The sequence below is a fragment of the Fundulus heteroclitus genome, chromosome 3 (genome assembly GCF_011125445.2).
Source record: "Fundulus heteroclitus isolate FHET01 chromosome 3, MU-UCD_Fhet_4.1, whole genome shotgun sequence".
NCBI lineage: Eukaryota > Metazoa > Chordata > Actinopteri > Cyprinodontiformes > Fundulidae > Fundulus > Fundulus heteroclitus.
In genome coordinates, this window is record NC_046363.1 from 4,317,418 (window position 1) to 4,330,620 (window position 13,203).

Consider the following 13,203-nt stretch of genomic DNA (forward strand, 5'->3'; position numbering starts at 1 on the left):
ATTACAACAGTTTTGAACCGTAACCGTAAGTAGGAACAATCAAAGCCAAAATCTGAGAAATAAATTCCAAACATGGGTTTTACAGTTTGACATCAGCCCCATGTCTGGTGTTTCAGCTCCAGTTCCTCATGCTAACTCCTGCCTTCAGCAGATGATGGTTTTCTACCAGCTGACCATCAACACACCACCAGGACCACAGTGAAGCTCAATCAAGGGGCTTTGCTTTATAGAAGGCCGCTGGTGCCCATCTCTGGGAGAGCCTTTGACTTTTTAGAAAGCCTTTGTCGTCGCTGCAAATACCAGAAAGAAAAGCGCTGATTGATCTGCCTGTTAAAAGCACATCATCAAAGCTGGGAAACAGGACCGGAGGAGGCCCGACCCGCGGAGGATCTGGACCTCGTTCTGCGTAAAACACAAGAGCCTCTTAAATCAGCGACGACAGCAGGAAAGCCGAGGCGTGTGAACAAAGGCGGTGGCAGCACGTGTGTTTCAGCTGCACGGTGCAGTCAGTGTGTGTTCTCTGCAGGAGGACCAAGACCCCCACAGGCCCGGTCCAGGGACGCCACACTCACGCCACACTCATGGCTCTGCTTAACCTCAGGAGCCGCTCACTCAGGTGTGGGCTGAGGGTCACCAGAGTGGTCACTTTGTTTGGAGAGGAAGAGATTATGAGGTCAGCTAAGGCTGGCAGGCTGCAGCGTGTGTGTGTGTGTGTGTGTGTGTGTGTGTGTGTGTGTGTGTGCAGGGATGTTTGAAGGGTTCACTTTTTGACACGTCAGCCTCAGTTGGGTTCCGTTTGATCGGGTTCTGCTGAAGGATGCAGTGGAGTCAGATGACACTGCTGAGGACTGAAGAAGAAAACAGGCGGAGCCGCATGTGGACACAGACGGGTCTCCGCCCTCCGTGGGACCGATGGCTGCGCCTGTCCCGCAGATGTTGCAGACGGCATGTGTGAACAAGCCGCGGCTGGAAGCCAAACGTCCTCCCGGTGTTCAGTCGGAGAGCGAGGGCGAGCGCAGAGACCTGCCGCTGGCCGGGCTGTTGCTGTAGGCGTACGAGTTGTCCCTGTCTCGGTCCTTCTCCTTGTCCTTGCTTTCATGCTTGTGCTTATGCTTGTGTTTGTGCTTGTGCTTTTTCTTCTTCTTCTTGTGCTCGTGGTGGTGATGGTGGTGGTGGTGGCCGTGGTCCCCTCCGTGCTTGGAAGACAGGGAGGCGGTCTCCTTGGAGAAGGGGGGCAGAGGAGTGGCGGGCATGGACAGCAGGGGCTGCTCCACCAGCGGCGGCTCTTTACCTGAGCAGACGAGGAGTAAAAGGCGTCATCAGAGCACAGCAGAGGAAGCGCTGCTGTGGTCATGATGCTAAAGATGACAAACGCTCCCTACCTGGTGTGGACGGCCTGTCCAGCAGGTTGAGGTGATGGTGAATGAAGGCCTGACTGTCGTGGACAGTCTCCATATCGATGTCTTCTTCTTCCATGGTGTTGAACTGCAACAGAGAGGAACAACATCAGCCGTCACGTGTGTCCATCGTGGGATGGAGGATGTAACACGTTGTTAGATAGTAAGCCATCAGGACGTGCTGAAGCAGAGAGATGGTAGGATGGAGCACACTCCCTGCCTTTAGCTGTGTTTCACCAATTTAATTATGGTCCTCTTCCTTTAGCTTCATAGGGCGGCTTTTATCCATCAGCAGCTTAAAATGAACTTACACACATTACTGCTCTAAGCTAAGATCACCATTAAAATGATTAGCTGTCACCACACCAATAAAAACTAGGCAGTAGTGTGGAAAGGAAATCTAAATTTAAGATATTCAAAATTCACTTCATTAAATCCATTTTAAACTCAAACGTTCTACAGAGGCAAGAAATCCACTGTGATCTATTTATTTCTATTAATCTAGGTCATCACGGCTTAAAGTCAAATAAAACCCAAAGTGTATTTGTTCAGAAATGAAATTAGATCATTTTAACAGAAATGTCTGCCTGCCCACAGTCACTGACACCTTTGACAAGGAAGGAAAGCCACAAGGCTCATTGCTAGAGAAGCTGGCGGTTTACAGATTGCTGCATCCAGAAATATTATAATAAATATTCTAATATTAAACATTGTGAAGCAAAGAGAAGTGTCTGGAGAAGATTTACAAGGCCAAACCCCAGCTACTACTACCACTACTAACATTTTGGCCAAAGTTAAAGTTATAACTATTGATTTATTTGCATGCAAAAAAAACCCCAACATGTCTTTGCATCCCTGTGATCCAGCTAGAGTGCTGGAGTTACCGTTTAGTTATGAATGCAAATAATTCACTTTTTGTGCTTTGAAGGTGTCCTTCAAGCCACAATGATGTACGTATTTAATGCCAGCTGTGTTTGACTTAAATAAACAGATCAACAGATTTAAACCTGACCAGAAATGTTGTCTGGACTAAAAGGTGGGTTCTATCTTTCCTTGGAGCATGTTTCTGTAAGGAAATCCTGATCAAAGAGGAACTGAAGAACAGCCAGACGATCTTCTTATCCAACTAGAACGCGGTGGATGTTGTGCAGGGATGTTTTGGTTGGCAGCTGGCAGGAGCTCTGCCCTGACACATGTGAGCGGTGTCTAACCCTGATCTTGTAGCGGCCCGCTCTCCCGTCGTCATCCTGGTGCTGCAGGATCTGGCCTGGCTCCGGGGGGGAACCCAAAGGGGTCTCAGCCTTCCTCTTGAGGCCCTGAGGGGGTTGGCCCACACCACACACCCCCAACGAGACAGGGTCCGGTTCTTCATCCACCTGACAGACATAAACACACAAACCTCAGCGCCAGCAAGTTCATTAGCCTTTATATTGTATTCATTGACGTGTGTTCACTTCAGTATGTGCGTAGGACACAACACAGATGTAATGTCAGTCACGCTGCAAAGACAGCACCAGACTGACTTCTGGGAGATTTTATATAACATTATTTATGACATCATAAAGAACTTTGCTGCTTTTTAACTGATTTTCTCTGCCGGGCGGCTACTCACAGCTGCGTAGCTCATCCCGACGCCGTGGATGCCTATACTGGCCGGCGTGTCCATGACGACGCTGACGCCCAGCTCGGGCTTGATGGTGGGGTTGAGGACAGCCTTCTTCTCCTTCAGGTTGAGCACCAGGCCCAGCTCGGGCAGCGGCAGGCATGACGGCCTGGTCAGGCCGAACAGCGTGTAGTAGAGGTTGACGGCGTCGCAGCGCAGGCGCCAGTCGTGGGCGGTACCTGAGAGGAGGAGCGGGTGGAGAGGCAGAGAGGTCTGGGTGTGAGCGGGAGTCCAGAAATGCACCCCTGCTTTATCTGACAGTAAAATAACTCATTTAGTGACACTTTGACCCGATTCTGATCGCTCTTTAAATAAACTGAATATAAGAAGCTATAAGAACAGTCTTTATAGTATTGTTCTCTAGCCTCTCAGATGCCATTGTTTATAAAAGGACAAGAGGAAACATCCCGCTGTGTAACAGAGAGCAACAGCTGTAATACTAATATTAACGATTAGTTGGTTAGCATTATTAAACCAAGCAGTCTCTGGATGGAAAACACTGACGTCCTCCTCAACAGTCCGATTTCTAAACATGCATGTTTGCAAATCCACACTTGTCCATCACAGAGGCTGAAAGCTGCAGCGGAGCCTTCCTGTTATCTGCTGACAGCCTCGCTCTCCTGCAGCCCGGATCAACAACACAGATGTCCTGACAAATCCTAGAAAATGCTATTTTAAATATTCATACCGAAAGTTGCTTTAGGTCCTCTTTACTCAATTACAGCATCTAGACGGTAAAGTGTTGCTGGCACAAAGTGCTTACACACGGTGCCTTTACTTATCAGAAAAAAATTGATTTTTTTACATTCCTGGCCGTTGAAGCTGAAAAACTGGACATAATTTCTTCACGTTTCTGAGTATCCAGGTTAAATGGGCCGCTTTGCTGCGGCGCATCCTCAGTTCGTAAGAATAAAATAAAAAACATGTCAAAATATCGCCTCTGAATACAGCCCTGAAGCCTGCATCAGGTTACAACTTCAGGTCAGCTAGCTGTGCATCCATCTGGAAAATCTATCACAGGGCAGCCCACAGACACCAGTGTTTTTGTACAGTATTTAATGATGACCACACAATTATTAAACAGTCCCAGCGAGACAATGGAGAACTAAATGGGTCCTCTGTGACGGCAGAACTAACTGGACCATGTTCAGAGTCATTGGATTAGTCGGCGTTGGAGTAAAAGCTGAAGACCCAAACGGCCAGACGGCGAACGACGAGGGACAGACTGAGGCTTCAGACGATGGTGGCAATAAATCACCAGCTTCCAACTAACTGTGCTCACAGTTCTGACCTTCAGCCGGGGGAAACATCATCCTGTGGGTGTGTGTTTAATACACCGGGGGGGCAGAACAACCAGCACGCTCTCATTACACACTATTTAAACTCACCACAATGGTCACTACGTATTTAAACTGGCAGCAGAGCGGTGCAGCTACCCACGCTAAGCTGGCCTCCGAGCAGCAGTCCACTGCAAGTAATCATCATAAATAACTCGGTCCATCCTCCTCTGCTTGTAAATCAGGGCATGAAATCAGATGCAGCAACAAGAAGTCAGGGGTTGGAAGGAAACTGAAACTGTGAACATATACTTGTATTTAGCTTTTGAGGTGGTGGGTGTTTGGATTGGCACGCTACCACTGGATAGGCTGGTTAGCTAGCTGAAAGGTACACAGGCCTCCCTGGAAGAAAAGAAATAATGAAACCTGAGGACACAATAGGCGGAAGAAGTTTGTGTGTGAAGATCTGGACCAGAGAGCAGGCTGTAGCTCTGAGTGACAGAACACAGCATACAGTAACGGCACATGGAGGCAGGAAGCCTATTTAATGTGAGCCCTGTTATTTGGAGGCTGCTGTAACCACGCAGAACAAGAGATGTCTGACAAGAGCCCAGCTATAAGTGAAGGGAACCCAGAGGGAACAGCAGGCCCCATTATATCATGTGTCCTTAATGAAACCGCTAAACACCAAACAGGAGGATGTGCAGAACTACTGAAGGTCTGACAGAATTACACCACTTTCTAAGTGGGTGGCAGTGTTTGGTGTGTGTCACGGCATCTCTGCAGGTTCCTGGGTGCGCCAAGTTTCATCAGCATCTTTAAATCAATCTTTGGGTTACACCGCCCGCACATCGTCCCGATTTAAACCCTCCCGACATCAGCGACGATCACGGCGTAACGATGTAGCTAACACTGCAGCCATACTTTCCACCAGCCGTGAGCAGGGATAAAAAATTATTTAGATCACTCACAATTTACCTTTTAATTCCCCCAACCAATGTACCATATTTTTCGGACCGTAAACCGCACCGGATTATATAAAGCGCATTAAATATTCCTCTCCATGTACACCGCTCTCTCCTGAAAGGGAGAGCTATCCGTCTCTGTCGGGAGGAGTAGTTGGACGACACTGCCAAATAAGGCCAAAATAAACAATATAAAACAAAACTTTTATATTGAATTAACTTACTAGGTTTATTGCTGCTAGCATGTACTCCGGGCACGGGCTGCCTTACATAAATGCACTTCTAGTTTCGACATTCCAGTCAGGCAGTCTTGTAGACAGCTCAGGGGGCCGATCAGGTAGTGACACAGTGTACCGTAATGCCCCAAATATCCATTGATCTGAGCCCCTTTGTTGCCTACAAAAGTCATACTTACACATTTTAACAGATTTCTGAGTGCATTGTACCACATAAAACCAGTCAGTAAGCACAATGGTAATCATAGATAAGGTGCACCATCAATTTTTGAGAAGATTTAAGGGTTTTAAGTGCTCCTTATAGCCCGAAAAATACAGTACTTCATTAGCACAACTTAAAACAGTCCATGTTTCTGAAGAAAACCTTTCAAGTATGCATCTAGTTAGCTTAAAGTGCTACTCCCCCGTTGTAAAAGCATAACCCCGGACCCAGGCACGTTTTGAAAAACACAACCAAAGTGGGTGTTTCCAAGAGACCCTGAAGGGCTGTGCTAAGTGCGGGATGGCGTTGGGAGTTAAGTGGGGGTGTGGTCAGGACAAGGGAAAGTGACACGTTGAAACATGAAGAGTGACCAGGACGACACTGGTGGTTTTGCTACGCATCGGTCTTTTAAGGTGGAGGATTTTTTAAATCACCAAATCATGAGTACAACTAGACAAGGACCGGTTACCGGTTTCATGGCATAGTGCATTATGAAAAAGTCACAGTTTGAAAATCTTTGCCATACCGTTCCTGTGGTATAGGCGGGGTTTTTAATGTCTGGTCAGAGAGAAAGTGGAGATCAAATCCCTCAGGTCGTGTGCAACCAGAGTATCACAACGCCTCCCCCCGTGGAGCTAAGGTTCTACGATGGCTGAAGGAGGTGAGCTTTCTGATAGATCCGCGGTACTGCTGGCAGATGACACAATGTTTACGTCTGCTCATCGCGTCAGGAGCAATGTTATTTTCAGGCTCAAAAACGCTACGTAAGCAACGTCAGGGTGAACACAAGCCATAGTACGTGACTAGGCCCCTTTAATGCTGTAACAAGATTAAAATGTGGTTTAACAAAGTATCAGTTTAAGGACGTGCACACTTAAGTAGCCAGGTTATTCTACTTCTTTATTTTTAATTTTTTTCCCCAAGAGAAGGCTTTGTATTTCTGTAGAATTAGGGAAACATTTTTTAGAGATGTTTCACATTATATAAACCTAACCCTTAGAGAAAGATGTGTAATCTGCTTTACCACTCCAATGGGGTTCCTCAAAGGTTCTAAAGCTGCAATGCAATGTGCAAACATAAAAACTGGGAGATCTAAGGCCTAGTCCGCATGTCAGAATCAGAATGTAGATTATTAAACATACTTTATTAATCCCAGGGGAAATTGCTGTTTCAGTACCATCACCATTACATAAACATCACAAACATTTCAGGGGGGAGACGGTTCACTGATGCCATGCAGCCAAGGACAATATTGTTCACAAGGCGCTGCCCTTGGATCTGTTGAAGGAAGATTACAACAACATGGGGGAAGGGGAGGGAGAAAAGAAAAAGGCAGATGTTTGACAATTTATTCTCTCACAAATAAAGAGTCAAACAACCGACAAAAAAAGCCGGATATCTGGGAAAACTGGTCCAGACGCTTTTTGATTGTTTGTTTTTCCAAGCCCAGCTGCTCCGATACGGTGAGGTGCAACAGAGAAAGAGCGCTTGGAGGTCACCTGTTTAGACTCAATGTTGTTTAACGTCACCATTGTTTTGAAGGATTCTGACTGCCTGACGGGTTTTAGCTTCGCACTACACTGCCCCCTGTGTGTTTGGCATGTTTAAAACAACTCTTAGTGCCGTATTTGTGCAGGTTCCCTTTCTGAAAACGATCCTGAGTGTACTATACTATCTTAAAAAACAATGTAGAGGAGACCGTGAGAAGATTTCTTAACGAGTGAATGAGCCTGTTAAGATTAGACTGTGTCCTTCTGGAGGGGAACTATGCTCTGAAATTAAAGACAATATCACCATAAACTCCTTAACCGTACCCTCTTCTATATAAAGACAACACAAAACATTTGTTTGCAGTTTGTCTTTCCTGATGAAAGGCTGCTTCGTACACATTCTGGCCCAGGCAGCATGTGAATGAAATGGTTTCTTAGTTCTGCTACATGCAGAGTTTAAGCAATTCTTTTAGTAAAGAAACTGAGCATGCAGTAACTGATCCCTACAAGTGCTATTTACTCTATGTGTGGTTGAATCAGCCTGCTGTGGTCACATTCTCTATCCAAAGAGTGGAGGGAGAAGCTGGTTTCTAATTTGTTTTATTAGAGGAAGAGAAGCCAAAGAGCACTGGTCCAAACCCAACTGATCATTATCGTTACTATTAGATTACACATGTGGAGGTAGCTGTGCAGGCTTTTATTGTGTCACATTTAGTCAGGTTCTGAAAATACGGCACAAGAAAGAGTGCAGTGACAGCCTGCAGAACATTTATAGCTGTGGTTGAAGAACACATGGACTCTAGTAACTGAGTCTATTTCTGCATCACAGTTTGCATGAAGTGGTCTGAAGTCTTTTCATCAAACATTTCAGTGATGCGGCCACAAAGACATCTCAGTTTTTTTCACAAGGCAACAAATTGTCCACATCCATAGAAGACAGGTGCTGACATCAATGATAGCAGCAGTGCCGATTATCCTAAAAGCAAGGTGAGTTTATTTATGCAGCACAACAAGACGATTCAAAGTGCTGTAAAGAGATGCTGACACTATGTCACACCTATTCACCAACTGTGTGACGACGTCGCTCAGTGCCTCAGATGGGCTGCCCAGGTCACACCAAGATGACAAGAAGCTATGGCTGGTCCACTTTGAAAGGGTACAATAATCTGGTAAAACAAAGTTAACTATGCGTGCTAACTGAAGGTTAAACCTCGTCCCCGAAGATCAACTATGGTTTGTCTTGCTTTTGCCCCATGTAGTAACTCACTCTTTACTATCTTCCTTAATAAAGTTCTCCTGTGTGTCTCTGATCCTGAAGGTGTGTTTGTCTCACCTGAGTTCATGAGTTTCCAGAGCTGATCGACCAGAGCTTCATTACATAGACCTGAGTCTGCCGTCTTGGTGAATGGCGGGTTCTTACAGAGCATGCCCAGAACCTTATGTCTAGTTGGAGAAGAAAACAAGAGCCTGTGTGTTAGTCCGTCAACTGTCCTTCGCATCTGGAGATATTGATGACAAAGTGACGGAAGGTCATTAAGTTGTGAATAATAGTTAACTGACAGATGCAGCTTTACAAAACACAAAGAAACCTGACTTTGAACATACTTATTCATTCACACGTCATGATTCATGAGATTTTATATATATATATATATATATATATATATATATATATATATATATATATCACAGTCATTGCATCCACCCAACCAATCACAAACGCAAACCCAGGAATGCTCCGTCACCAAGCTCCGCCCCCTTCAAAGAGTACAAAGAGCACTATCCCTTTTTTTTCCTTTTTAAAAACTAAATAAAGGGTCGAGTTTGAATTCAGTGTTTGTGTTCTGTATTTAAAAAAATATGTTGCTAAGCAACAGCATAAAATTACCAAGGCTACACTGAAAATATATGCTTTGAATTTGTTGATAAATATCAATAGGATTTCTATTTTATCTATATCGCCCAGCTCTCATTCTGACATAGAGAGTTGAAAATGCCTTCAGGTGACATTCAACTGAACTAAATCATCTTTTAATTGCACAGTAGATGTTCCTGAAATGATCTGAAGGATCTGACTTTGAAGTTATGATAAAATGTTTCCAACATTTTCATACTTTTTAGAGTTAATGGTGAACTTTGAAGCTGTATCTGTTGTTGCTGCAGGTCTCAGACCCACAGCATGCTGCCCCAACCCAACAGATAACGTCTCTACCTCTGAGAAGACATGGTAACAGCTGTCTCACTTCTCTCGATCAGAGAGCTTAGGCAGAGGAAGAGATCGTGCAAAGATCCAGAGATGGACGACAGTTATGGACTGACCAGCCAACACACAGAACCGAGAGGCTGCACCAAATCAATCTAAGCAAGCCATGATCAACGTGGCTGCATGGTTTCATTTGGCATAATCTTTAATATTTCAGCATTTTTCAGATTTTTTAGAGAAGGCCGTCCATACAACAGCATGGGAACCTCACAGTAGCTGCTGCAGACAGACCCTGTGTGAGCTAGGGCTGATGAGCATTTTCAGCCAAGAGCTGACAGAACTTGGGGCAGAAGCCCAAGCTGGTCCTGAGAAAGTAAAAAATGCTTGACCTACCTGGAGGTACCTATCCAGTGGTACGGCTAACTCCTGCCAGCTAGACATCATCCGGAAGAGTTTTCTCTCATCAACTCTTCCAACCTTCCCTCAAAGTTAAGTCAGGTACTTAAAAAATCCAAATCAAGACTGAGATTTGAGTTAAAGTTAGATTTCTATCATCTAGAGAAAATCTGAATGCTCTTAACAACTTGTTAGATTAAGTGTTTTTTTTTATATTAGCATGATCACTATTACTTTATTGATTATTTTAGTGACTAGATCATATACATTTACAAAGAAAGTTGTTTTATTGTGATCCTTTGAACGTATATATTTTCATATTATATTCCTCTGGTTTCTTTGAGGCAAAATGTGTTCCCTGAATAAAATAATCTCCAGAAATTAAGGTTTGTGAAAGTAGGATTTTTAATTCCCATTCATCATGTGATCTCATTCACTACACGGGTATTTATCACATTGACACTATAGATCCTTAAAAAACGCTAATTTTTACTCTTATGAAGGTCACATGTGGCATCGTGTGGTCTCTGAAACTGTGTGCGCTGTGTACTGACCTGACGTAGTGAATCGGGTCACTCTGGACCATGTCAAGCAGCCACTGCAGGTCTGTGGAGCTCTTTTCAACTACAGCAACCCAAGAAAAAAAGAAAAAGAACCATTTAGGCACAACAGACAGAAAACTGAACAGTACAAACGGTGGGACATGTTAGACTGAACTTGTTCCAAAAAAAGACAACGTGTTAATTTGTGAGCCCAGATGGGTAGAAACTACTTACATTTACTAGAGTAACTTTTCTAGGAGTAATTTTACTGCACTGTAATTTTTCCTTTGACTTGAGTCAAAATCTGCTGAAGTAGTGCTTGTCTAGAACATTTACCTGATCTACCAAGCTGTTTATAACTGACGAGTGTCAAGTTTATACAGACAGACATTCACCAGCCACTTTATTAGGTACACCTGTTCAGTTGCCCATTAAAGATGTTTTCGCTCAATTTGTTAGTAAATAAAGCCTTTTGTTTTTAATAAGAGAGGAAGTTCAACGCTCCACATGTGCAGCAGGGGTTAAAACAAGGAAGCAGCTAACAGCTATTAGCATCTCCCAGCGAAACAATGAAAAATGGTCCAAGATCCAATGAAAAAAATGCAAAGAAATATATGATTCTAAGAGGGAAAAGACTGGAACGTTGCTGGGAATACAGTACGACCGCCGGTGTTCACTGAAACGGTCGCTAAACCTGCCGAGGCTCAGAGTAAATGTTCTGATATGAGGCTCTTAAAGTTGCTGTAGATCGCATTATTTAATTAAAACGGGTGGTCTTCAATCACACTGAGCTGCTGCTTTTCCGCAAGGCATTGCAGAGGGTCAGGCTTGATCCAACATTATTTACAAGTGATTTATAAATGAAGCAAACCTGCATTATGATAGTTCTGCAATACTGTCGCTAGATGTCACCACATCTGTTTATATTTGTTTGATCACGGCTGAGAGCAAATTATTTTTCGGCTCAAAAAGGTCCATCAAAACACTATCAAGATGGAGGCTTGGTGTATATAACCTTATTTTATCATGATCAAATGGTTTTTGGTCTTTTTTATAATCATGTGGCTATATACCTTTAACACAAATATAGCGATTCAGCCAGTGACCTAGATGCAGCCCACTACACATCAGACATCTAGATGAGCATCAGGTAATTGTTGGTACCAGACTGGCTGGTCTGAGAATTTTAGAACCCGCTGATCTGCTGGGCTTTTCACAGAATCATCTCTCAGGTTTACAGAGAATGTCTGAAAAACAGAAAACACCCATTAAGGGGCAGGTGTGTGAAGGAAATGCCTGGTTGATGTTAGAGGATAATTATTAGACTGGTTCCAGGTGATTAAAGGGCAACAGTAGCTTAAAGAACCACTTGTTCCAAACAGTGATGTAGAAGATCATCCCTGAATGCTCAACATGAGGAACCTTGACACAGCTGGGCTACAGCAGAAGACCACACAGGGTCCTAGTCATGTTAGCTGAGAACAGGAGACAGAACATGAAAGGATGGCTCCATCCTGCCTCAGAGCAACAGGTCAGACTGGTGGTGGTGTCATGGTGTGGGGATTTGTTTCAGTACCGGCTCAGCATCATTTAAAGGTCGCATCCTGCCTGGGCATTATTCACAGTCTCCAGATCTAATCATAACAACACATCAGGGATGTAGTGGAATGGGAGAGTTACATCATGTGATGTGAAGCTGTGTGATGCTATAACGTCAAAGTGGATCTCTTGGAGAAATGTTTCTCACACATTACGGGAGAATTTGGTTAGATCTCAAGGCCAAACAGGGTCCAACCGGTAGTGCCAAGGTGTAGCTAATGAAGATGCTGGTGATATGCTTTAGATTGTGGAGCTCTGTATCAAGTTGCAGAAAAATGCTAAGAACTGGTGACATGGCTCCATACCTCTTGTGTAGTCGACCAGAGCTTCCAGTGCAGAAACACGAACGTCTACAAACTGGCCGTACTCAGCATAGGCCCTGAAGAGTGACGGGTCACTGGGAATATGTCCGTTCTTCTGGAGCTGGCGAATAGCTCTCAGGCAACTGGGGAGACATCAGATCAATGACTGCACCAGAGTTTCAGGTTTATTGCTCTGTTCAAACCGACCGCTGAGGTTTAGGCCAGGTACAGTCCAATCACCTCTCTGGTAATCAGATAAAGCCATTTCCAATTTCTCCCTTTCACTAGACTTTACTAGAAAACAATTTGCACTCTGTCCTGTAAAACTGAGAGGAATAGTTGCCAGGAGAAAGCACAAATCTTTCTGAGAACAATGCTAACACAGACTATCTCCACTCTGTACCTAACAGTGATGGTGTTCCTGAAACTCGGCAGCAGCTTCTCCATGTTCAGGAAGCGCGTGATCTCCTCCAGGATGAGACGCACATCAGGATTTAAGTTGTCCACTGTTCGCACCTCGTTGTTGATGCTGATGGCCGGAGTGAGGGAGTTGGTCAGGGCCTTGATCAGATCTGCACGGTAGTAGTTATCTGAAAACTGGAGACAGGAAAAGAAGGTGGGCGAAGAAATGGGGATCAGGAAATGCTTTGTTTTCCCTTACTCAACAGGCTACAATTTATAGTGGTGGTTTATGTAAAATGAAAGCTGATGTTGCTCCCTCACACTGGCTCCCGCATTACTTTGAATAAACTAAATCCAACCAGTGTATGATATGCATGAGTTAGAGAGCCTGCTGCAATGCTTCGGTATGGCTGAGGTCTGGCACTGGAGGTTTCCCAACAAAAAAAGGATTTTCTTTTTCGGTTTTTAACTTAAAAATGTGGAGAGGATGAGGGTTTCTACAGAGCCTTGCATGTAGAACAAAATATTT

At 44.3% G+C, this 13,203-nt stretch overlaps 1 protein-coding gene across 2 annotated transcripts in view; it reads right to left on the reverse strand.

Moving 5' to 3' along the window:
• Nucleotides 1–575: 575 nt before the first annotated feature.
• taf2 (TAF2 RNA polymerase II, TATA box binding protein (TBP)-associated factor) overlaps nt 576–13,203 on the reverse strand; it is a 35,213-nt gene continuing 22,585 nt past the window's right edge. Inside the window, exons 20-28 of one of the 2 annotated variants that reach the window (XR_002426775.2) lie at nt 12,676–12,869; nt 12,276–12,415; nt 10,384–10,453; nt 8,564–8,673; nt 3,010–3,239; nt 2,609–2,773; nt 1,383–1,485; nt 929–1,291; nt 576–866 (exon numbers count right to left, since the gene is read on the reverse strand). Coding sequence is in view for 1 of the 2 variants with exons in the window: in XM_021308277.2 (XP_021163952.2) it covers nt 993–1,291; nt 1,383–1,485; nt 2,609–2,773; nt 3,010–3,239; nt 8,564–8,673; nt 10,384–10,453; nt 12,276–12,415; nt 12,676–12,869 (1,311 nt within the window). In the remaining variant the exon portion in view is untranslated. Of the gene's footprint in view, nt 1,292–1,382; nt 1,486–2,608; nt 2,774–3,009; nt 3,240–8,563; nt 8,674–10,383; nt 10,454–12,275; nt 12,416–12,675; nt 12,870–13,203 lie in introns of both variants that reach the window. The other variant, XM_021308277.2, reaches the window with a different exon arrangement.